General features: G+C 45.6%; 6 protein-coding genes across 12 annotated transcripts in view; 2 read left to right on the forward strand and 4 right to left on the reverse strand.

Annotated features, from left to right (window-relative positions):
* The window catches only part of LOC6533122 (DNA polymerase epsilon subunit 2), an 85,122-nt gene extending 71,620 nt beyond the window's left edge, over nucleotides 1-13,502 (reverse strand). For 4 of the 5 annotated variants that reach the window (XR_005561181.2, XR_005561182.2, XR_005561180.2 and 1 more), the window contains exons 1-2: nucleotides 12,742-13,502; nucleotides 11,791-12,684 (exon numbers count right to left, since the gene is read on the reverse strand). Coding sequence is in view for 2 of the 5 variants with exons in the window: in XM_039374296.2 (XP_039230230.1) it covers nucleotides 11,813-12,684; nucleotides 12,742-13,447 (1,578 nt within the window). In the remaining 3 variants the exon portion in view is untranslated. Of the gene's footprint in view, nucleotides 1-11,763; nucleotides 12,685-12,741 lie in introns of those variants that run through there. The other variant, XM_039374295.2, reaches the window with a different exon arrangement.
* Nucleotides 13,503-13,632: 130 nt separating this feature from the next.
* LOC6533123 (solute carrier family 22 member 7) lies at nucleotides 13,633-15,420 on the forward strand. The gene is made up of 3 exons (XM_002093813.3): nucleotides 13,633-14,325; nucleotides 14,385-14,577; nucleotides 14,631-15,420. The coding sequence occupies exons 1-3, from the start codon at nucleotides 13,683-13,685 to the stop codon at nucleotides 15,415-15,417; spliced, it is 1,623 nt and encodes a 540-aa protein (XP_002093849.1). The 5' UTR covers nucleotides 13,633-13,682; the 3' UTR covers nucleotides 15,418-15,420.
* Nucleotides 15,421-15,589: 169 nt separating this feature from the next.
* LOC6533124 (ribosome biogenesis regulatory protein homolog) lies at nucleotides 15,590-16,963 on the forward strand. Its single transcript, XM_002093814.4, has 4 exons — nucleotides 15,590-15,798; nucleotides 15,856-16,108; nucleotides 16,167-16,660; nucleotides 16,725-16,963. Exons 1-4 carry the CDS (start codon nucleotides 15,650-15,652, stop codon nucleotides 16,876-16,878), a joined length of 1,050 nt encoding a protein of 349 aa, XP_002093850.1. The 5' UTR covers nucleotides 15,590-15,649; the 3' UTR covers nucleotides 16,879-16,963.
* On the reverse strand, nucleotides 16,885-18,548 carry LOC6533125 (glutaminyl-peptide cyclotransferase). The gene is made up of 6 exons (XM_002093815.4): nucleotides 18,416-18,548; nucleotides 18,218-18,313; nucleotides 17,852-18,157; nucleotides 17,472-17,627; nucleotides 17,205-17,412; nucleotides 16,885-17,151 (listed from the first exon to the last, which is right to left on the reverse strand). Exons 1-6 carry the CDS (start codon nucleotides 18,500-18,502, stop codon nucleotides 16,970-16,972), a joined length of 1,035 nt encoding a protein of 344 aa, XP_002093851.1. The 5' UTR covers nucleotides 18,503-18,548; the 3' UTR covers nucleotides 16,885-16,969.
* A 325-nt stretch (nucleotides 18,549-18,873) lies between these two features.
* Nucleotides 18,874-20,182, reverse strand: LOC6533126 (glutaminyl-peptide cyclotransferase). 2 transcript variants are annotated; one of them, XM_039373912.2, is made up of 5 exons: nucleotides 19,862-20,000; nucleotides 19,658-19,802; nucleotides 19,493-19,603; nucleotides 19,231-19,441; nucleotides 18,874-19,175 (listed from the first exon to the last, which is right to left on the reverse strand). In XM_039373912.2, exons 2-5 carry the CDS (start codon nucleotides 19,694-19,696, stop codon nucleotides 18,970-18,972), a joined length of 567 nt encoding a protein of 188 aa, XP_039229846.1. In that variant the 5' UTR covers nucleotides 19,697-19,802; nucleotides 19,862-20,000; the 3' UTR covers nucleotides 18,874-18,969. The 2 variants fall into 2 exon arrangements, with proteins under 2 accessions (XP_039229846.1, XP_002093852.2); XM_002093816.4 differs by having other exon boundaries at nucleotides 19,658-20,182.
* A 244-nt stretch (nucleotides 20,183-20,426) lies between these two features.
* On the reverse strand, nucleotides 20,427-22,936 carry LOC6533127 (beta-alanine transporter). 2 transcript variants are annotated; one of them, XM_002093817.4, is made up of 4 exons: nucleotides 22,750-22,936; nucleotides 21,877-22,694; nucleotides 21,598-21,790; nucleotides 20,427-21,542 (listed from the first exon to the last, which is right to left on the reverse strand). In XM_002093817.4, the coding sequence occupies exons 1-4, from the start codon at nucleotides 22,899-22,901 to the stop codon at nucleotides 20,549-20,551; spliced, it is 2,157 nt and encodes a 718-aa protein (XP_002093853.3). In that variant the 5' UTR covers nucleotides 22,902-22,936; the 3' UTR covers nucleotides 20,427-20,548. The 2 variants fall into 2 exon arrangements, with proteins under 2 accessions (XP_002093853.3, XP_015049821.2); XM_015194335.3 differs by having other exon boundaries at nucleotides 20,428-21,542; nucleotides 21,877-22,697; nucleotides 22,750-22,935.
* Between the last annotated feature and the right edge of the window lie 73 nt (nucleotides 22,937-23,009).

The following is a 23,009-nucleotide window of genomic DNA, read 5'->3' on the forward strand; positions in this document are numbered from 1 at the left end:
CGATTGTGAAGTAGAGCCAGAACATAGGTTCCCAGGCCTAGAAAAACCAGCAGAAATCCGCGGGCCCCCGAGTAACATACGCCATGTGAGTAGAGCGAAGAATATGTTCGACTTGTTAGCGCAGTGAGGCAGTGAATCCTGTAGTTGCAATTCAGCAGGATTCACGTTGGCCGCATGCAGCAATTAGATGCGGCCACAAAAACGACGACGCCGACGCTAATGAGCTGGGAACCGAAATGGTAACAAGATGAAAGGATGCCACGGGGTTGTCCTAAACTCGAAAGGCAGTCAGACGCACAGACGGCGCGACGAATACGACGAGTATATCCACCAGGATAACCCATCATCGTAGTGGAGTGCCAGTGCAGTTTTTGGCAAAAATGTAATTCGAATTTCAATATTTCCACACTTGCCAACCCTCCCAGAAATTCAGTTCCCATGAGCCTCGAATTTGTAGCATGCCAAATTCCAACAAAGCGCAACGAATTCCTCGGGTGGTGGCTGCTATTTCCCCCCAGCGATTTCCTTGGCTCGTTGCTGCACTCAAATGAGCCACAACGAATTGCGTTGATTTAGCGTGGCCAAATCCAGTTAGCCCCGTGCCACAGAAGCCAGACAGCCAAGGAAGCCAGCCAGGATTCTCACAGGACTACTTGGCTGCCTTATCGACTGATGTATCAATTGATGGCATCGCTAAACGGCAAACGGCAAACGCTCTGCTCCGATCCGCTCTGCTCATTGTTCCCATGATGGGATTAGCATTTTATGGCTTTGTGTTCGCTGCTTGCCACTTGATAAAGACATTTTCCCTCAGCTTGTGTGGGGTGAAAAACAATTGCTGGGAAAGTTAATGCTGCTAAATTGGTGGGTAAAGGTGAAGCGATAAGCAGACTTGAGTTATAAGGTGGAAAGCCTAGAAAACAGCGCTTAAAATGATATCGAAGTAATAACGTATGCAAATCAAAAAGCATTTCTCTTTTGATATTCTAATACAGTCACAGACTTGGATATAATTTGCATGATACCGCGAGTTTTGTTTTAAATGAAAGGGAGTTTCACAACTAGCAAAGTTATTGTTGCCAAAAATCCCTGGCAGAGGAAAAAAAGTTGAAGACAGTTCAAGTTTTATTTTACTGCCCATTCCTAGACACTTCGTTTATAGTCACTCGCCTCTGATTTATTTCGTGCATTTCCCCAATGAGCAATTCAAGCTTCCTTTAAAAAACAATTACAACTTCCGACGCCCTTCCAAAAAAAAAGAAAAACAAACAAGCGCCACCCATATGAACTACCATAGCCGTAAAGCGAACACATCGTCAAAATCACATTTCCTCATTTCATTTACCCGAGGAGACCACCACCACATCCAAGAAGGCAAGTCAGACAATTCCATGGCAGCCACTCACTCAAAACGACGCCCAGGGCAACCGCAGATTCAACCAGGAACTGAAGGCAGCAACTCCATAATAAGCCTCATCATCATCATCATCCTGGCTGCTGGCTGCTGGGTGCTACATAATAGCGGCCATAATCACATTTCATATTTATCACATTTTTACGCCCACAATGGAGCAGTCCATGGGATCCCAATGCGCAGCGACCTGCGCCCCGCTTTGTGTTTGCCTTGCCTAACCTCGCAATTTGACCGTAAATAAATTGCCTGCTCATTTCGGTTACCCTCGCCAAACTTAACCAGCCGTGGATTCAGCCTCATTCCAAGTCCAGCCCCAATTGCAAATCCCCTTGACTGAAAATCGTGTTCAAATACGTTTAAACACAATGCAAATAGCGTCATAATAGCAGGAGCAAGAAAATCCGACAGCTGTATCAAGCCTGAGCCTCAGACGTGAGCCTTGGGCCTTGGGCCTTGGGCCTTGGCTCCGCCCCATCGTCAACCGCCCTTAATGGCCCACCGTGCGTATGAGTGATTTCTGCTCATCTGCGCTTAAAAGTATGCAAATGTATCCGTGCTGGTGGAGCTGGAGCTGAAGCTGCCGGGATTGGGAACATTGGAGTGGGCGTGTCGGTAGATGACTTTTATTACATTGTTGGTACTGCGACTGGTGCTGGTGACGGTGCCTGGGCAAAGTGTTTTTTAACTGCAGGCAATTTAATTTCCACTTGCTCCCGGTCGTTTTTAATTTGCAACCAGCACCCAGTGCAATCGATGGGGTTTGAGTGTTTGCCTTCTGATTAGCACTGTGGTTTGGGCCACTTAATTCCCTGTCACACGCAGAAAAATTAAAGGCACTGTCTACCTACTACTGAAAAACATCCATAGGTTTAAGAGCAAACAAAACTGTAATCGTTTAAAACTAGTATACCTTAATAAATGCATGCATTATAACCCATTTATGAGTTCAACATATTGATAGAAAAGTTAAACTTAAACATGGGTTTGTTCTCTGTGCATTGAACGCGGCACTATAAGAGCCCCTGAAAAACTGACAGCCAAGCCGCTTAAACTTTGAACTTTGTCATTTCAATTTTCGCCAAACGGATGCGCTTTGTTTCAGGCCACATCCACAGTCACAACCACGGAACGCAGACTGAGACTCAGACGCAGTGGATGCTGGTTGCTGGAATGGCTGAAGAGCTGTAGAGCTGGAGAGCTGGAGAATCGAGAATAAGAATGAGGATGAGGCTGAAACTCGGTGCGAGGACATTCATGAGCCGACCGGAAACATTGAGCCTGACAATGCGACTTTCATTTGCCGAAAACTGCGGAGGAGCCGAGCCATTGTTTTGGCCACGGTCAGGAGAGGCTGAAGGCCCTTTCTGGCCAAGCCACCGCCGTTGCAGGAAGTTTTTCATGCGCCATGACACTTTTTGTGCGCTCTGCGCTGGCCATTTTGTGCCGTGGCAGGATACCTTTGTGCCGGGAGGATCCAACAGCAGCTCATGCTCATGAGCACCAGGTCCATTGAAATTTTCGAATATTTTTGGATGCATGGAAGCTGTTTGCCATGGCCAAAAGACAGGCGGCGGCTTACCGCACATACATATACATCCAGGAGCAGGAGCAGGAGCTGAAGCTGGCACATCCTTGCAATCCATGGCCGTGTCCTGGCCGTAATTTATGATGTGCGCTTCCCTTTTGCTCGCTGGCAGTTGGCAGTTTTTAGTTTCGCTACTCGAGTTCTGCGGCTGTTTTCTGCTGTCATAACTTTGGGCCGCATAATTAATAGTTGTAAGCCGCAGCGCTTGACTTTTTAGTTGGACCGCTGCACAACTTTTATGGCAGCGTATCCTGCGAGTCCTGCCAGCGCTGTTTGCTCAATTAACTTAGCAGGTAGTTAATTTTCCCAAAAAGCCGCAGGACAACAGGAGATACCCACTTGGGTGTGCTGGTTGGTTGGTGGTTTTCGGGTTGCCTGTTGTGGGTGCTAATTGATTTACGAGTGAATCTATCTGCGGTCGCCATTTAAGCTGACTTTAAGTGCTGTTCTCCATCACTTCTCGATGGTTTCTCATTCGCATTCATTGTTGTGTAATTTTTTCATTGGTTTACTGAAGCATGAAAAGCATTTGAAATGCACAGAACTTGAAGTGACTGGAAATATGCGAAAGATTTGCTACGCATTTGTTATTTCGACACTTGTTAGTTTCAATGAAATACACATTTGTGGCTCAGGGATGAAAGTGACGCGAAAAACAACCCCAGATATAGATAGAAAGATTGGTAAAATAAACTATTATCTCAACACTTACTAAATCCGCAGATCTTATTAACAATAATATAAACAATTTTTTAGGGAATTTAGGTCTGCTGAGTACGTAGTATAAACAATTTTTATTTAAGAAGTAGTAGAAATATATGTATATAGCTATCTTCACAGCGTTTCCCATAACTTTCTGCGACACATTGAAATGCTGGCACCATAAATATTCAGCGAACGCCAAAAACCATTTAATTAAGTTAACTTTTATGGCTCGTAAATCAGAGAAACAACGTGGAAAAACACATATTCAACATTCGCGACCTCTCCGCTCGCCTGCTCCATATTCATGTGAGTTGGAGCCACGAATACCATTTATATTCGTGGCAATGGCAAGGTGGCGTTTGGACTAGCAAAAACAAGAATTCTCGCCAAATAAAATAAATGGCATGGCCAACGCACGACGCTGACCATGTTGTTTGGTCCCAGCTCTTAATGCACGATTTTAATTTGGAATATTTTCCCGGAACGAGAATGAAAATGGGAGTGGGAATGGGCGGAGCTGCATATGGGTGTACACATTATGAAATTATGAGCATTAAAATGAAGAATGGCCACTTATCTAAATTACACCATGTGTGGAATGGGCATTTGGACGATGGCACCATGGGGTTGCTTGTCATCGAGTCAAGTGACACACTGAACGGGGATAAACGTTCGCGGCGATCTCTGGCCGGGTTAAGCACTCTGGCAGCCATATATCATGGCGAATATGCTGAGTATATGGAAATCCCGACACCGCAGTGATAAATGAAGCACAAAACGGCAAAAATACAGGCAGCAATACAACCGAACGAGGCACACATATGCCAGGTAAAAAGCCGGGGAGGAGAGCAAAAACCGGTGGTAGAAACCAAGTAAGACACTTACATCCTTGGCCAAATCGCGGTCTTTTGCCACCGCGCAAAAAAAAAGTGTGTGTGGCAACCAGCAAATATGTCATTTGACATGCTAAATATTTCGCCAGCTTATGTTGCAAAAAAAGACCCAACAGCAAAACAACAACAGGCGAATCGAGTGTACGATATGTAAGCCAAAAGTTGGTTACCAACTAGAGTGGAAGTTATGGCTCAGTTTGAGAAGGCTTATTCATAACTTGTTAATTTTGGACAGGAATTGCAGAAGTTAGCAAAAGAAATATTGGTTAATCTGTTTAAGTTAAGCCATAAGTTTAATAGAAATATTTTTGAGGAATAAGAGTTCTGCTAAGAACTGTGCTCAATATTATTCTATAAACAAACTTTAATAGTTTAAAGTTGCAAATTTGCAAAAGCTCATCGTTGGCGGCGATAAGAAACAGGTTCGCAAATAAATATTGACACCATTTTGTGTTTATAGAACTGGAATCGCAAGTGCTATAGACGGAGGTGGAGTTGGCCAGATAACGTTGGCTATAATGTCTTTTACCCCCGGACAAAACACAAATTGAAACTGAAAAGTTGTGTTTTTCTTTCTTCTCATAGGAGGAAAAAGGGGGGCAGAGTGCGGCAGTAAAAGAGTGTGGCATGCGTATCGTAAAAAATAAAATTATGCAAATTTTTATTATTTGATTATGCAAATGTTCGCGCTTGACGACCCTTGGCATAAGGACGACCATATAGCCTCCACAGCCAGTTTTTAGCCCTTCACCACATCGCGTTCATGGAACTTCCGCTGAAAGCATGGAGAACCATGGAAAACCATGGAAAAGCGAAAAATGTGAAAAAAGCGCGACAGTTAGTTGGCCACTTCTGGCCCTTCTGACCCACTACTTGGAGTAAATTTGAATTTTTTGCCCGCGATGCGAGGAGAGGATCCCCAAAATGAAGGGAAAGGGTTGGCGATGCGGTACGTATGTATAGGAGCACGGAGGGGCGCTGCTCTGTGGAGCATTGTCATATGTGGTTGGAAATTTTGAATCTGTTTGCGAGCTCTTCGAGCGTATCCGTTTCCTTCTGTCGCGTGCGTTTCCCACTCCAGCCAGCACGCTTTTCCTTTTTCCCCCCAATTTCCCCCCTTTTTTCTGGGCGCACTTGTCGTATGCGTATTTATATTTTCCCTTGTTATGTTTTATACGCAGCGTTGTCTCTTTTCTTCTCGCGCTTCTCGCGCGATTTGAATCTTTTAAGTGAAATATTGTTGAAATCATTTATGCTTGACTGGGCCACTTCTTCTTGGGGTGCAGTCATGTTTTCTGTATTTTTGGTTGGAAGTACGTGGTTCCACCTCGAACTCCCTAATTGATACGAACGACTTTTGCGCGCAGAAGTCACGGAAAATGAGTTTAAATCGCGGCACAGATAAAAAACGTCAAGGAAAGCCAAAAAGTAGATAAGACTCGGGCATAAAGTTTTACGAGCTCTGCCTTGTAATCAGTTTGAATAATTACCAAAACGTGCTCAAAAGTAAGAAAAAATCCTAGAAATCGGTAAGCAGAAAGCAAGAGAGGCATTTGCCAAAAATGGCATTTTAATATAAGTATACAATTGTTTAGAAAGCAAGTTCAAAAACTCGCAGGTAATATTTATACCTAAAATACATAAATTTTTTATTAGCTTAGATTGAAAACTCCATCTCTTCCGAAAACTTTGTGAAAACTAATCTTGAAAGTAGATCCGTACTAGTGTTAAATTTGTAAGCTGTCAAGCAAACAAATCTTACGAGTAAATCTCAGTTGTGGACAGAAAAAGTGAGCGCCAAGTTAAGAGGAAACGCATCAATCATCCGGAAAACACAACATAAATCAAGCTGATGGTCAAAGGAAGAGGTTTAGTTGGCCCGCCAGCCAACTATTGATAGGCAGGTCCATCAGCTTGATGGGCCATTCACCGTTCACCGTTCACCATTCACCGATATCGGGCTTAAACGGCACATCCGGCATGGGCCATAACCGAAATCCAGAAACTCAAACCCAGCAGAGCTCAATAATAATAAAACAAAATGCTTAGAGCAAAAGACGAAGGAGCAAGGAAGTCTCTTTTGTGCTGGCAGTCTGTTTATTTACGCCGCATTGTATGTAGAAACTTACATATGGGTGAGCCTGGAGGGCAGCGAGGAGTTGGAGCTGACGTTGGAGGTGCTGGCGGAGCGGGAGGATCCGCAGAGAAAGGGGCTTCCATACGGCGGGGCACACATCACACATGTTGTTGCGAGTACACACGTATGTTGCCTGCAAGCGATAGCGTCGCCATTTCTTTTTTTTTTTTTTGGTTTTTTTGTTTTATTTGGCAGCCGCTCCCTTTTCCACTCGCAATCTTGGCCAGCAATCGCAGCCGGCACATATGTGCAATCATGTGCAGGGCGCCCATTCCCCATTCTCTGTTCTCTTCTGCCCCCAATCAATTTCCTGTCTCGCTTCAGCAACGCGGTGGCGACTCCATTTTGCCATTTGCCATTGGCGCTTCGCCGAAAACCCGCCCCTTAACTAACGAGGCGCATGCTCCGCTTTTCCCCAGGCAAACTCTTTGCAGAGCTCCAATTTCGAAAGAGAGCTTCTAGAGTCCGGAGTACAGAGTCCAGAGTACGGAGTACCGAGTCCAGAGTGGCCACATGGAGCGCATTCTCGAGCGACGCATCTGCTTAGTGTCAAATGGGAGCGCCAGCGGATGGCGAATGCTTTTGCCATCAGCAAAAAAAAAAGTACAGATAAGATAGCATAGAGCTGCCAGTGCAAGCTGCACTTGTCAAACTCACATGTCCAGGAAAATCCCAACAAGAAATCATGAGAGCGTTAAATTGAAACTTGGGATTTTACGCAGCTTAAGTTTTTTAGCAATTACAATAGAGATTCAGCTTTGCCATGCAAAGAGGGTGAAATAATAAACAAAACAGGCGTTAACACTTGTCATTCGGCCGACAGGAATATGTCACCTGTGCCGCTCGCAGCCCAGACCATAAATCCCATCCAGAAATTCAATCACCACACTGGACACATATACCATATACCACCCTCATCTATAAATCTCGGTGGTCCGTTTCAGAAAGGGTGGGGTGAAAAAAAAAAAAACAATCTCGCATAAATTCCTATTTATGGCCCGACCATTTGAACCTTTTTGTGCGAGAGCCTCCTCATCCTTCCGGCAAAACGGCAAAACACACAATCAAAAGTCGATTAGCATTCAGGGCAGGACGAGCAGGATGGGCAGTTCACCCACTCCTGATTTTTGGGGCAGCGAACAACAAGCTGCAAATAGGCAAGCGCAGGTAATCGCATTGCGAGTGCCAGCTACCCAATTTTTCCAACCCCCTTCTCGTGGCGGAAAATCTGCTGAAACACAATGAAAATATTTTTCCATGTTCAACAGCGGAGTGGAGGAAATTCGGTTTTTGGTTACTGTATGTGTGAGTGTTTGTGTGACAAGTACAAGCCACTTGTGCGTTGATGATAATATTTGAAGCATTTTCGGGGGTACTGGGGGGTAGTGGAAGTGGGAAGTTGGAAGTGGGAACTGGGAACTGGAGCCCGGGCAGAGATATCCCTGAAATCGGCTTATGTCGCCTGTGCCATTGTGCTGACACGGCTGCAGAATTGGGGCTTTTGTCTTACTGTCCAATGGCCACTGAGTCCTGAGTCCTGTCGACAGTCGACTGCCGAGAGTCCTGCCCACTCAGGTGATTTATGCGGAGTTTTAATTAAAACGCAATCAATTTGAAATATGTAACCGAAAACTGTGCAAGAAAAAACAAATAAATAGGGTTTAGCTAGTGAGTTCAAGTTGATTTTAATTTAGTTTTAAGAACTATTCTATTGAAGCTGTAGAAGAAAATTCCAAGCAAAATACGAAACAGAAAATCCATTAATTGAAAATCTAAACACGAAATGATTTTTATTAACTAATACAAGAAGTGTTAGTTAGTTGATAGAAGATGTAGAAAAAAATCCCAAGCAAAATGCGAAACAAAGTATCGAAAATTAAAAATCCAAACAGGAAATGATTTTCGTTGATTAATACCATAAGTTGATTTAAGTTTAGAAATTATATATATTCTATAGAAGATGTGGAAGACAATCCCAAGAAAAAACCCAAAACGGAAAATCCATTAATTGAAAATCCGAGAGCGAAACGATTTCCATTGATTAATACAATTAATTCCGTTTAGAAACTCGCAATGAGCAGTTTTTAATGATACAACTCCTGCCAGGTGAGTGGCATTAGTTTGAAGCCGGCATTATTAGGATCATTAGCAGGAGAGCTTAGGAAGCCAAATTCAATTATGTCAAACATCACGGCGCTATCTAGATGCATTATCCTTGGCTAATGAGCCGCGCTTAGCCGCGGATCCTTATCCGCTGGCCAAGTGGCCTGCACAAAAGCCGCAGAGACGCAAATGAAATCAATTAAAATTTATCACATGCCAGTTGCTTCATTAAGACACAAAGGCGAGCAAGCGCCGGCGGTGTCCCCAAGGTGCAATTCGTTATTCAATTCCAAGGACAATGGCGGTCAGGATGCGGCTGCCTTGTAATTTGTCCTGCCCCCAACTTCAACTTCCACCGACAAACTGGCAAACAGGCAGACAGTTGTTGTTATCGGCTTAAGGAAGACAATAAAACGGCGTCGCCGTTTGTCGCTTTAAATAATAAAAACATTTGATTTGCCAACTCTGGCACGTGGCAGGACCTCCGAAGTCAGTGGCGTTATCCTCGCACCGGCTGAGAATGCGCAAGCAAATCGCAGATAAAGCCAACGCGTAAATTAATGGTCGCCACGTGTCACTTGCTGCCCTTGCTACCAACATCGACTTGGTTGGGATCACTTGGGATTGGTTTGAATTGAATGGGAATGGCCGGACACGCTGGGTGGTCCAAGGACTGCAACTACACCATGTGTGGGAGCAGCTTATGGCCAGCAAATTATCGCCTCTATGCGATGGCGATGGCAAGTGGTGGTGACCCCCAGTGTTTGCTCTGCGGCTGATAATTGAGGCGTAAATGTCGGCACACGTCCGGACTCCAGACCGCCGGCCATCCGGGACTTAAGTTGATACATTGTTGTCATATGATCACAGTGGAGTTTATGGAGCGGATTTATTCGCAATTCCAGCTCCGCTTACTCATGCCACCCAAGTGCACTTTGCCCTGGGTTTTAGGACTGCACACAATGTTGATGATAACCCTATCAAAAGTTGAATGCTGACGAGTAGCTATAAGGATGCAGCTCATTGTTGAGTTCGTAAAAAGTTAATAAACCCTGCAAGTATCAATGGTTGCATAACAAAAGAATGGGTTCATAAACAAAGGCGAGCTTTTGATTTTCCAGTTGACGTTGTGGTTTCAAAGCGCCACGCAAAACCTTTGACCATATGCGCTAAAAATATTGCCATATTCATGCCCTCGAAGGGTTTTTAAATTGGTATTATATATGCAAGTAACGTACGAAGTAATAAATCTAAATGCTCTATAATATTTAGATTTAAAATTAACATCAAATACAAGTCCTATGATTTCTTGCTATCAATATAAATAAGTTTTTTCAATTACGAAAACTGTACATCTTCTTTATTTTGGGTAGTATAAGATTATTGATATTTTATTATTTTTACTAACTAGATGTTTTGTTGTAAATACGACTGTTGGTCGTGAAACTCTATTGAGAAACTCCCATAAATATTTCCATACTCCAACGATGATACCCTTCATCAGCGGAGAACGATTAAAGCCACCCCAGTTAAGGATATTTGTCCAAATCGAAATCACACCACCAAGTCGAGGATTACCGGATGGATATTCTGGGGACGCTTGGCATATGGCCACTTGGCAACACCGAGGAATCAGTCGAACAAAGCCCAGAGATGGGTTAACAATTGTCAAATAACCACAGGACATGCACATGAGTGCATCGCCGTTTGATTGCCAAGCATGTGTGGTGTGTGCGAAAGGATAAAGGATAACCTGAGGTGGGCCATGATGGGCAGTTGCTTTGATCCTTGATTGGAATCGGCCCACTTGGGGACGCAGCTGGTCGCGTGATTGATGGCCAAGACACAGATTCCACAATTCCGCATCACTGATTGCTTTAATCGAGTGCCAACGTCTGAAGTCTGAGCTCCAAATTAAATGGTGTCAACTTTGCGGCGAGTACACCATAAAAACCGATGACCATAACAGATAAAATGCTTTTTTCTTTATTGTATTGCGGCCAAGTTGCAGAGCAAGCGCAAAACAATATTTAAATTTCAAAAGTTTGGAATGTACCAGTTAAATGAAGCAGAAGCAAGATTGTTGTCGCACAGAAAGCATTTTGAAGCTGCCTTTCTGCATTGCGCCGCTGGAAAGTCAGAGGAATATAAATGTTTAACACTCGAAGGGGATGGCTCAGATGAAAAATATAGTTAGCACCCAAGGCTGACCACGCCCACCAAATCGAATTGACACTCATGGTGGACACATTTTGGAAATTGATCCCAGGGACGTGCGGCATACAACTAGCCCAGAGTTGCACTCATAAATCATAAATCAATAGGAGCGCAAAAAAAACCAACCCACTTCCACATCTGAACCCGGCTAATGATGTCTTAAAAAATGTGACAGCAAATGGGGGGCCATCGATGTCCTCGGGTCAAACGCATTATCAAAATTGCCGTTTCAGCTGCCGAGGCGATGCGCGCCAGCCTGGGAAATTGAATTTCCACGTCCCTAAGTGGCCAGCATCGGGCAGAGTAACAATATTTTTCCAAATCGGCTTTAAGTCATGAAAAGTAATAGACAACCCCCGGTCGCCGTAAAAAGCAGATTGCGAGGCGCGTCAGCCGTACAGCCAGGAGACGAAGATTGTGGAACACATGCTGTGCGCATATGATGACTGACGACGGTGATGATGAGGCTGGGCCGCTTATCACGAGGGAACAGCCACACGCACTGGGTGCCGAAAAATTGGGCGAGCTGAAGGGCCAAGCAACATGTGAAGCCGGAGGAAGCTTAGCTACCGAAACAAGTTTACATTCAAATCGTTAAATGACTGGGATTCTTCTTAAATATACGGTAGGCTTGAATTCGTATAAAGGTTTTTTTGTAAATCAAAAGAAGTGGCCCAAATATCCCACAATCAAAAGAGTAATCAAGATATCCAATAAAATAATTATTCAAACTTACGTTAAGGTTAACTATATCATAACTACTCCAAATCGTCCGGTATCTCCGAGTCCTCAATCGTTCGCGTCGCTGGTATATACACTTTGAAGGCGAACTTGGACTTGACAAAGGAGCCGGTATTGAGAACAGTGCATCCATGTTGACTGCTGCTAAAGCTCTGGCACGAATCACCCATGACAATCAGATCCGGCAGTGGATACAACCACAGAGCAGGATCGTAGTCCCAGTGCACGGGCATGGCAATCGGATGTATGGGCACCAAGTGACCCTGGCACACAATCGTTCTGGCAAAATGCTGCTCGATCTGCGACGTGTCTTCGGGAAAATGCAACGTATTTCGGCAAAACTTGGCCATTAAATCCAGACGGCAGACAACGATCTGCTGGGTGCAGTACTGCAGACGACAGGGATTCGTGGCCAACTGGGTGCGTGGCCAGGCCTTCAGCAGACCGGCTGCCAGGCATTCGGGAATGGGAGCACGAGGCAGAATATTTGGTGCCGTGGGATCCTCCGAAGAGGGTACGAGTATCAGATCCGTTTGTTTCTTCAGCTGCTCGCAGCCAGCCGCCAAGCCACCCAAAGCATCCAGGTGATGCCTCAGCTCATGATGATTCCTTGTGCTGGCCGTGAATGGACCCATGAGCACAATAGCCTGCGGCGGGCAGGAATCGTAGCCGACGAACAACTGACGCAGCTTGTCCATGACAACTGGCAGATCCAAGCGAACGTCGGAAAGGAAAACAATGGTTGTTTCTGTGTTGGTGCGCTCCAGTTCCTGCAGTCCGGCCGAGTACTTCAGCAGCTTAGCAGACTCACCGCCCCAGGTGTTGGCGGTGCCGAAGAACGCTCGACTGCTGCTTGCCGGCTCCGCGGGTGGAAAGCCCAGGCCGTCAACTGGAAAAGCATAAAATATTCCTATGATGTAGTTATTGACTACTTGAGGCTTCTTACCCTTGAGCACACCGTTGTTATAGTGGCCCTCCGCCAAAACGAAGCAGCCCTCGCAGAAGAAGCCAGCATGGAAACGGGCACCAGTGAGATCTAACTGCACGCATCCCGTTGGATCCTCGACATAGAACTTGCCCTCCTTCAGTTGGGTAAGCAGTCCCAAAACCACGGCCTCCCGCATCGTCGAGGTGGCCAGCAGATTCTCAGCGAACTGGAGCTTAAATTTCTTAGCCTGGGCCTCGGCTCCAACGCCATCCTGGATGACGGCGGGTGCGAAGAGGTCGTGTCGCAGCGTTTTCTGTAGTAACATGGCATATCGTTGCTGCATGTAGTCCGATTTCATGCGAGGAGCGGTCAGCAACTGGCGCGGCTGTGTGTCCAGTTCGAATTTCTTGACCCGCTGGTTGTACCGGAAACGGGGCACCGTAAACGCATCGATCAGGGCAAATACCGTCTCCCCTTCATCCAATCCCACCCGGTTTAGCTCATTGATGGCCTTCTCCAGGGCGGCCCGCTCCACATGGGGCGTCAGAAGCTTTTGGCTTTGCAGATTCTCGGTGATCACCGTCAGCCACTTGTCCCGTTCCGCGGCGTCGAAGGGCAGCAGCTGCTCTGCCAGGTAGGAACTGTTCTCCGAGCGGATGAGGAAGCCACATAGCTTGAAAGTGTTTGTTATTCGCTTTCGCAGAGGCAGTAAATCCACATCCATTGTTATTAAAAGTTTTTCGCGCGCAAATTAGAGATGGAACTGCTCAATTATCGATATCAGTCGTAAATGTGGGACCAGCATGTATGACAAATCAAATACCGAATTGAAATGCAAGCCTAAGAAGTCATCGATAGCTGGCGGGAATGGAATGGATTTCAAAATAGTTTTGAATGGATTTGGTGTTCAAAGAAGTTGGCTTTTGGTTTTGTAAATATTTATTAAGTTAAATGTGGAAATGCCGCCCAGAGATTGTGAAAGGTATGATGACTTCCTGCTGCTCATTGGAGACTTTGGACCCTTTCAAAAGCGACTGCTTTTTTGGATGATGCCCGCCGCCTTTCTGTTCGCCTTCACCTACTTTGGTCAGATATTCATGATACTGCTGCCAAAGAATCACTGGTGCAAAGTAAGCGAACTCCAGGGATTGCCAGAAAATGAGCAAAAGAATCGGGGCATTCCCAAAAAGTCTGATGGCAGTTACGAGAATTGTTTCATGTACAATATACCCTACAACTCCAATAAGACCAACGATGCAAACGAGACAAGGAGCAAGGTACCCTGCAACAATGGTTGGATCTACGATCGCAAGGAGGTGCCCTACGAGTCCATTGCCACCGAGTACGATTGGGTGTGCGACAAGGAGGATTTCGGTACATATAGTGTCGTTGTCTACTTCGTGGGCTGCATTGTGGGTTGCCTCTGCTTTGGCTACATCACCGATCACTCCGGTCGCCTGGTGGCCCTATTCCTGGCCAACGCCTGCTCCATGATCGGCGGCTGCGTCAGTGCGGTCTGCAAGGACTTTCCCTGCTTCGCTGCCAGTCGATTTGTGACTGGACTGGCAATGAACTACTGCTTCGTTCCCATCTACATACTAAGTGAGTGCTGCACTGTAAATGACCATAAATCCTTATATAATCACTTCTATTTGAAATAGCTTTGGAGAACGTTGGCATGAAGTATCGCACTCTGGTGGGCAACTTGGCCCTCACTTTCTCCTTCACCTTGGGCGCCTGCCTGCTTCCCTGGCTGGCCTACGCCTTCAGCAATTGGAGGCACTATGCCATGGTCGTTGCCGTTCCAGTGGTACTAATGATACTGACCAGTTTGCTGGCTCCAGAGTCACCAAGGTATGTTATGATTAGATTTTCTAAAGCTGTATGCACTTCGTATCACATTGCAGTTGGCTTTTGTCGGTGGGTAAGGTGGACTGGGGAATAGAAGTGCTTAGAGATGCGGCCAAGGCCAATGGAAAAACCATTTCCGAAGAGACTTGGTCGGAGATGAAGGAATGCTTTGAACTCAAATTCGCCAACGAGCAATTGGGAAAGCAGTATACCAGTCTGGATCTCTTTAAGACATTTCGCAGATGCGTCGTCCTTATAATTTTGATCGTTACTTGGATGACGGTGGCCATGGCGTACGATGCCCATGTGCGGGTCGTTCAAATTCTGGACACCGATGTGTTCATAACCTTTTCCCTTTCCTCGCTCGTTGAAATACCTGCTGGAATTGTGCCAATGTTTCTGCTAGATCGAATTGGTCGCAAGCCCATGATGTCGGCCGTTATGCTGTTGTGTGCCACATGCAGTCTATTCGTTGGCTTATTGAAAGGGGAATGGTATGTATCAGCAGCGGCCATTGCAGCCAGATTTTTCATCACCATGGGCTACAATGTGGGCCAACAGTGGGCCTCTGAAATACTGCCAACTGTGCTGCGTGGCCAGGGACTGGCGGTCATTAACATTATGGGCCAGATGGGTGCCCTAATCTCGCCAGTTGTCCTCAGCACCCACCGCTTTTATCGAGCTCTACCCATGTTTATAATTACTTTGGTGTCGGTAGTAGGCGCTTCAATAATCTTGGTGCTGCCAGAAACCAAGGGAGCTACGATGCCACAGACATTGGATGAGGCGGAAAAGCGCTGGACGTTACGTTGTAAGGATCGTAAAATAAATGCGGATATATAAAAACGTTTTAGGGCTTTATAATTGTTATTCCAATTGAATTAATAAAAAGCATTTTGAAATAGCGCCGATAGTCCGATAAATGTATAGCCAAGTTTCCCGCCACGGTTCGAGTCTTTGATACAGTTCCGTATGCTCGTGTGGTATTTTTAAGCCTATTTAATATTTTGGTGTATGGTCACAGTGGTCAGCACGTGGAATTGAATTTTGCTGTTTATACACTTATTCCCTCAAAATGGATGTTGTTAAGGAAGTTTTGGCAAAACACCAAAAGGAATTGGACAAATACAAGCCAATCACAGTAGAAAAGCATTTGGAATGCCGACTGGATGTTGGCAGCCTGCTGATCACAGATCCCAACGATTTCGATGACCGGGAATTGAGGTAAGCGGCTGTTTCCAGCGAGGATTACGAATGTTTCACCAATTCAATTGTTTTTAGGGCCAACAAAGAGGAGTACCTGACCGCACTGACACGGGAGAACACCCAACTGCTGGTGAATGCCATTTGGGAGCTGCCCACCGAACGGGTGGACGAGAGCATTGTGGCCAAGCTGCCGGAACCCACGACGGTACTGCCCCGCCTCCGCAAACCGCCAGGTCCACGTCCGCTCACCAAATGGGAGAAGTTCGCCAAGGAGAAGGGCATCACCAAGAAGAAGAAGGACAAGAAGACCTACGACGAGACCATGGATGCAAGTTTTAGCTCTTTAATCTTGAGAAGTAACAATCTAAACGCTTTCATATCTATAGAAATGGGTGCCCACATATGGTTTCAAGCGTGCCGAGGCCGAGAAGGCCAAGGATTGGGTGCTGGAGGTGCCACAGAACGCCGATCCCAATACGGACATGTTCCAGAAGAAGATTGACCTGCGTAACGAGAAGGTGGCCAAAAATGAGATCCAGCGCATGAAGAATATTGTGCGGGCGAAGAAGATCGACATGCCACGCAGTGGTTACTTGGGACCTGAGGCGGCCTCCTCCAGCCAGCTGTTAACAGCCGTCACTGTGGCCAAATCCTCCACAGCCTCGGTCGGCAAATTCCAAAACAAACTGCCCAAGGAGAAGGAGGCACGTGGTCTGGGCATTAAGGAGCTGATTCCTGGCGGCAAACGCAAGGCTTCGCATATCACACAAACGCCCGAGAAGGAGGCCAACCTGGATCTCATCAAGAGCGTGCTGAACAAGAAGCCCAAACTGGACGTGAGCAAGGCGGTATCGATGGAGAAGCGCGACAATCGCTTGGCGTAAGTTCAATCACATACGTATACTGAACCGAGTGTGGAGTTTAACTATATACTTTTCCAACAGACGTGAAGCAGAGGCTGAAAATGAGCCAGGCAAGAAGGGCGGCAAGAAGCCCAAGGGCAAGGGCAGTCGCAAGGCGGTGGGCAAGAAGTCCAAGGGCAATCGTGGTCAGAGAGCTCCAGGCAAGAAGGCGCAAGCCGGTCGCAAACGTCGCTAGGAAGAATTTCACATGCCTTAGGACATTTTAATTAACGAAAAACACTTTACACTTATGCTTAATAAATCTTAGCCATAAGACAAAACATAAACTATGTTCGGTAAAAACGCAAATTCACTGGTGACGTGTGCCGCTTAAGGTATTGATAAACGAAATTACGGAAAACGCGGTTAAAATTGCGTATGGAAGGCCAGTGAAGATTGGCGGCATTGTCGCGAGGCGTGTGCCAGACGTCTGGGAAAGGAGTGGCTACCAAATGTAGCACAGGAACATCTGCAAGTATAACAACTGTATTAATGTATTCAGCGTAAGAATATCAAACTTACTCTCACTTAAAAACGGTCGATGATCATCATCGACTAGACCACCGCTGACACGACTCAGAAACATATTGTTATTGCCCTCCAGCTGGCCGGCAGTGCGCAGAGATTTCTCAATCTGCACAAGACTGGAGTGCAGTCCGTCGGTGTTCTCGTAAAAACTGGAGAACTTGGGATTCCGCGCCCCAATGAGATCCAGCAGCACCAGCACTTCCTGTTATTGGTTTAGCAATTTTAGCAAGCTGATAATTCACGCAAAGGTCATTGACTCACAATTCTGTCTATATTCCGTGGAGCTAGTTGGCCTGGGCTGCTGGTCTGGGAACCACTGCGTTTGCTGGCCAACTTCGCGGCCAGATGCTTGGAGCCATAAACGGAGTCCGCATCGGTCCACTCCTTGAAAGCCTCCTCGCCATCGAAGAATATGAGCTGGTGGATAAGAAGGTTCGAGTGTTTGAATAACTAAATGAAAGCTTATTCAATGTGTAAAGTATCTTTTGCCATGTAAAACTAATGTATGCCTAATTCCAAATGGAGATGTGAATAGCAAGTATACAACTTGTTTTCGCTCAGGTTTTCTATAGCTGGAGTTCATGGAAAATTTTGTAAAGCCATCAAGGTCTGTGGTAATGGCCGCTAAGTAAGCAACTTACCATAAGTCCCACATCGTTGCGATTGCGAAACTCTTTCTGCAGATACGCGCTCAATGTCTTGGCGGTGTTCAGCAGAATGGCACAAGGTACGGCGGAGTCGGTGGCGCCCACGAATCCGGGATCATTGGGAAAGTACTTGCTGTCGTAGTGGCAGGCCAGAGCGAGGAAGTTCTGAGCTTGCGGATTGAGCGTGCCCACAACATTGGCGAAGGTGAGCTCTCCGAAAACTGGCACTCTCTGCTTGAACTCATCCACTTCCGTTTGGAAGCCAAGGCCGTTCAGCGATTGCACCAGGTACTCGCGCACCTGCTCGCAATGTTAATTTTATAATGCCAAGCAATACAGTTTAAAACTTTATCACCCAACCTGCTGATGTCCGCGACTGCCGACGACGCGTGGCACCAAAATGGAGTCCAGGGTGCGGTTGAAATGGACCTCATCGTCTCGCCACTGTGAACCAATCTGCAATTTGGTCACATTACTATATAGATGGATGGCTACTTCTGTGATTTCCCAAGTGAGTCACATTGGAGCTCAGTTTGTTTTTCGAGTCGGGAGACTTACGTTTCCCGTTGCCGCTTGTTGCTGCGATGGCGGGAGGAGGAGGAGCAGCAGCCCGGCGGCGGCAAAAACTACGGAACCGTTCCCCATCTCTACGCTTCGGAGCTCGGCGACGCACTAAAGCGTGCGAACTGCGATCGGCGCCAGAAAAATCGAATCTTTACCGTAGTTTGTACTGTGTTGTGTTGTGGATTCGATGCTTTGATGGCTTTGGCTTTTGTTTTCGTTTTCCACTGCCTCTTTGGCGGGCAAACCCACTTCGAAAGCTTTGAACTCGCATTCAAGAGAGTTTTTTAAGAGTTTTTTAAGAGCCAATCATGCTGATGTTGCGGGAGATCCAAAAAGCTTTGGAGCCGCGTTCGTTGGGGAAACGTGTGCCGACTAATTGATGCTTATAATGATAATTACCTCGATTGCATTGTAATGGCACCTAAAGCCTGATATCTCAAACCACACAAAAGTTCTGATATAAAAGTTATTTTAGATGTATAGATACATTTTGAGAATTACTTAGAATATAACTTATATTTTTCAAAAATAAGAGTTAGTAATTTAATTTAGTCATCATAAAAATCATAATTAATTCCAAAAGTATTTCTCGCTTTCATAAAGACTTGCCACATTTCAAAGAAATTAGCCACAAAAGTGCGCATAATTTTGATCATATTGCGAATGGTGGGAAAGTGTAAATTTTCGGCATTATCAGCTGCCGTATAAAGCACACTTGGAAATTCCTGTGGACCCACGTGAAGAACTGGCACATCTGTGGACATACTCTTTATAAAGTTTGTCTTAAAGTTATAAAACTATCATATTACCAAGTTCGTCGAATGAAATATGATCGTCAAGCAGATCGTTGTCGTAGTGCGTTTTCTTTTCAAACAACAAATGACAGTCGTCGAGTTGTCCGGTTTTTCTGAGAGCCACTTCGATGTCAGCAATCATGTTGTGCAAATCGTTGGTAACTTCAAAGTAGCTCAGAAAGGTTTGATTGGGCGCTCCAATATAGCTAAGAGTTACTGCAACAGCCTAGTGAAAGAATAATATATTTTTTCTTATATATTAACTTCATGTGCCCACCATGTTTTCCAAGGGTATAAATTCATCATCTACAAAGTGCTGTGAGCCCATGATTTGATTGTCGTCATAGGGATCTGAGCTCAAAGGATTGTGCCCATCGAAGAAGATAAACTTTAAAAACCCGTTCTGTAATTAAAAAGTTTTAACGAGTTTACGACTACTCACAGCCAGTCCAAAGTCACTCTTTTTAGACCACTTTTCCATTAAAAGTGGTTTCAATGTTTTGGCCACATTAAGAAGAATGGCACACGAAACAGCACTTTCTGTGGCTCCAAGGAACTCGTCGGTTGTGCCATTCTCTGGCCTTTTGCTGTCGTAGTGACAGGTTAGCATCAGATAAAACCTTGCACCCATATTCCAAAAGCCTACCAAATTGGTAAGATTTACTCCTCCCGCGTGGAATTCATTCCTCAAAGTGGTGAATTGCAAACGCTTCAGCTCCATCTCCATGAAGTCACGAACTTCGTGATGTCCTTGGCTGCCCACATATCGAGGCTTTAGCAGTTTGGCCAACGTTGCATTAAAGTGCTCCTCATCGTCAGCGAATTTCAATGGTTGCTTTTCAACGACCCAACGCAAAAGCATTGCATTAAAAACCACATATATTATGGTTAGGAACAACGCAATCCTTCCCAGCATTTGGAGAATGACTTCCTGTTGCAACTGGCAGTAGCGAATGAGTTGGATTGTTGCCTAGAAAAACACACATCACAGAATTTCCCCATAACTAAAGCATTCGTCATGAAAGTTAGCAGGTTGTTAGTTAATTAGCAACGACTGTTTCCAGAACTGGAAAAAGTTTGCTTTTCCTAGAATGGGAAAAATCTGTGATATGTATCCAACATTTAAACTTTGACAATGCACTTTACTAGAGGCGCAGTTTCGAATGAGTTCTTAATTTCTTTTAATTTTAAAAATATTAAAATGAAAACTGTAATTCTTAATTTCTTTTAATTTTCAAAATATTAAAATGAAAACTGTAATTCTTAATTTCTTTTAATTTTCAAAATATTAAAATGAAAACTGTAATTAGAAAAAATTAACTTAAAGATAACCTCAGCGTGTATTTTCAGGCCACTTTGACCCGTTTTCATATTTGTAGGTACGGATTTCCATTTCGCTCGATGATCGACTTGGGTTCGCCTCATGCTGCTTATATTTCGTCTTGCGAAACATTTTGCTGGATCGAAACTCGTCCTTCGATAAGGTCCTCAAACTGGAGCCCTGGTGCCAGTTATGTCTCGGATGGGATTTTCTTGATCCCGGGCCACAGCAGGGCATATGCCATATCCTTTGATTCTTACCGAATTCGGCGCCATCACTGAGCGTTTCCGGCAGTTCGTGGTTCAGTGTTTCCGGCAGAAACAGAGACAGCAGTCCACCAATGATGCCCAGGACACCCAAAATGATCAGCGTGCTGGATAGGGACTTTTTGGAAAGATAGACCACTGGCGGGGACATCAGCATCGCCACAAAGCCCATCGTGTGGATGAAGGCCACTCCTTGGGCCCTCACCACAGTGGGCAGTATCTCGGCGGCCCACTGCAGTCCTATATTATAGCAGATGTTGGCAAAGAATCTACCAGCTAGTGCCGATACCCTCATGTATTCCCGCTGGTGTAAGGTGGCTCCTACCAGGCTGAAAACCCCACTCAAGGAGGTGTAAAAAAAGGAGCACCAACGACGTCCAAAGCGATCGAGAGTAAGGATCACCAGGATATTACCCGGCAACTCGGTGGCACAAGCGATGGTGAAGAACACAAAGATGTTATCACTATCCAGGACACTGGCCGCCCGCACATGTCCGTCGTAGACCAAGGAAATGGACATCCAGATGACAATCATCAGGATCATATAGCGGGCCATTCGCTTTCCTCTGAATATGGAACACACTGTAAAATCGCGTCCATTGAGCTCCTCCTTATAGAACTGCGTGCAGCTCGCCTCGAAGAGATCAAGTACCTCCTGGGACACGTACTTCTTGTTCACCTCAATGACATTCTTCAGTATCTCCATGGCCTTGTCGATCTGACCCACCGATACCAGCCAGCTGTGTGGATAGATGTGAGCTCTTGGTTTGGAGGTGGCACAATTTGGATACCCACCGCGCAGATTCGGGCAGCAGGAAGAATGAGAACATGGCCAGCACAATGGGTAGGGATGTGAATGAGGAGAATCTCCTCCAATTTCCCGCGGAAAGCGCTATCCACGGCATCAGCATCGTGAATGGGCAGTAGAACAGGGCCAGCGATAGATTGGCCACCAGGGTGCGGTACTTGGGGCCAACATACTCGAGCACTTGAAATAACAAGAGGTATTTTAATATTAAAAAAAAAAAAACTAAAATATATCACATTGTGCACAGTGTGTGTGCACGTTTTTACCCAAAATGTATACCATCGTAAAGCAGGTATCGTAGGAGGCGCCAACTAGAAATCTCGAAACCGCAAAGCTAAAGAAGTTCGAGGACATCGAGGTGGCCAGGCTGCCAACCAGAGCAAGGAAACAGCTACTGACCAACGCCGCCACCCGTCCACAGTGATCGGCAAAGTGGCCATAGCCAAGTCCGCCCAAAATCGAACCCAAGAAGAAGATGATCTGGGCATAGGTGGCATACTTGTCGTCCTCGCACAGCCAGCCAAACTCCATGGTGGCCGATTTGAAAGGTCTGTCCTCTTGATCGAAAACATAACCCTTCCGGCAGGGTATCGTGGACAGCGAGGTGTTGATATAGGCACTCTGATTCTCTGCAAAGTGGATCTTCGTGTAGTTGGTGTCGTACATCCGGCAGCGACTGTAAGAGCCATCCTTCTCCTTTGGTATGGACAACTGTTTGCGCAGCTCCAGCGGCGTATGCGAAAGTTCCGGCACAAAACAGTAGTACTTCGGTGGACTCAAGCACATAAAGATCTGGCCCAGATACACGAAGGCGGTGATGAAGCAGAAGGGTATCATGAACAGGAACAGCCTAATCTGAAAGCGGCCAAACTGGCCGATCATCGGCAGGAGATCATCGAAATCAATGTAGTCATCCGTCACCCACGATCGACGTGGCAATGATGTTTCCGATCGCTTCTTGCCCCAAAAGAAGCTATGGGAAGGCTCTTCTTCCTCATCCGGCTCTACGTAGGTCACCTTGACCTTCTCCAACGAATCCACCTGAACTCCAATGTCCACTTTATCCGGCTCGTTGTTATACTTTCTGCTGCGATAAGACGCTGATTTAGCTAATACCCAGTTATAGCATCGCTACCTACATCTTCATGAGCTCTGACTGCTGCCCCTGATCCCTGCGTTCCCTCTTTTTGGGCACGTCATCATCTTCAGTCGATGCATTTTCATTTTCGTCATTAGCCATATTGAAACACAGGGCAAAGTTGAGTATGTGACTTATAAACCTTGGCTTCATGTTTGAAATGAAATCTCTGTAGAAGTAACGTCATTTGCTGACACAAAAAAATATTTTAAAAATATATATACATAAATATATATAATATACATATATACACAAAATTAG

Source organism: Drosophila yakuba, chromosome 3L (genome assembly GCF_016746365.2).
Source record: "Drosophila yakuba strain Tai18E2 chromosome 3L, Prin_Dyak_Tai18E2_2.1, whole genome shotgun sequence".
NCBI classification, from domain to species: domain Eukaryota; kingdom Metazoa; phylum Arthropoda; class Insecta; order Diptera; family Drosophilidae; genus Drosophila; species Drosophila yakuba.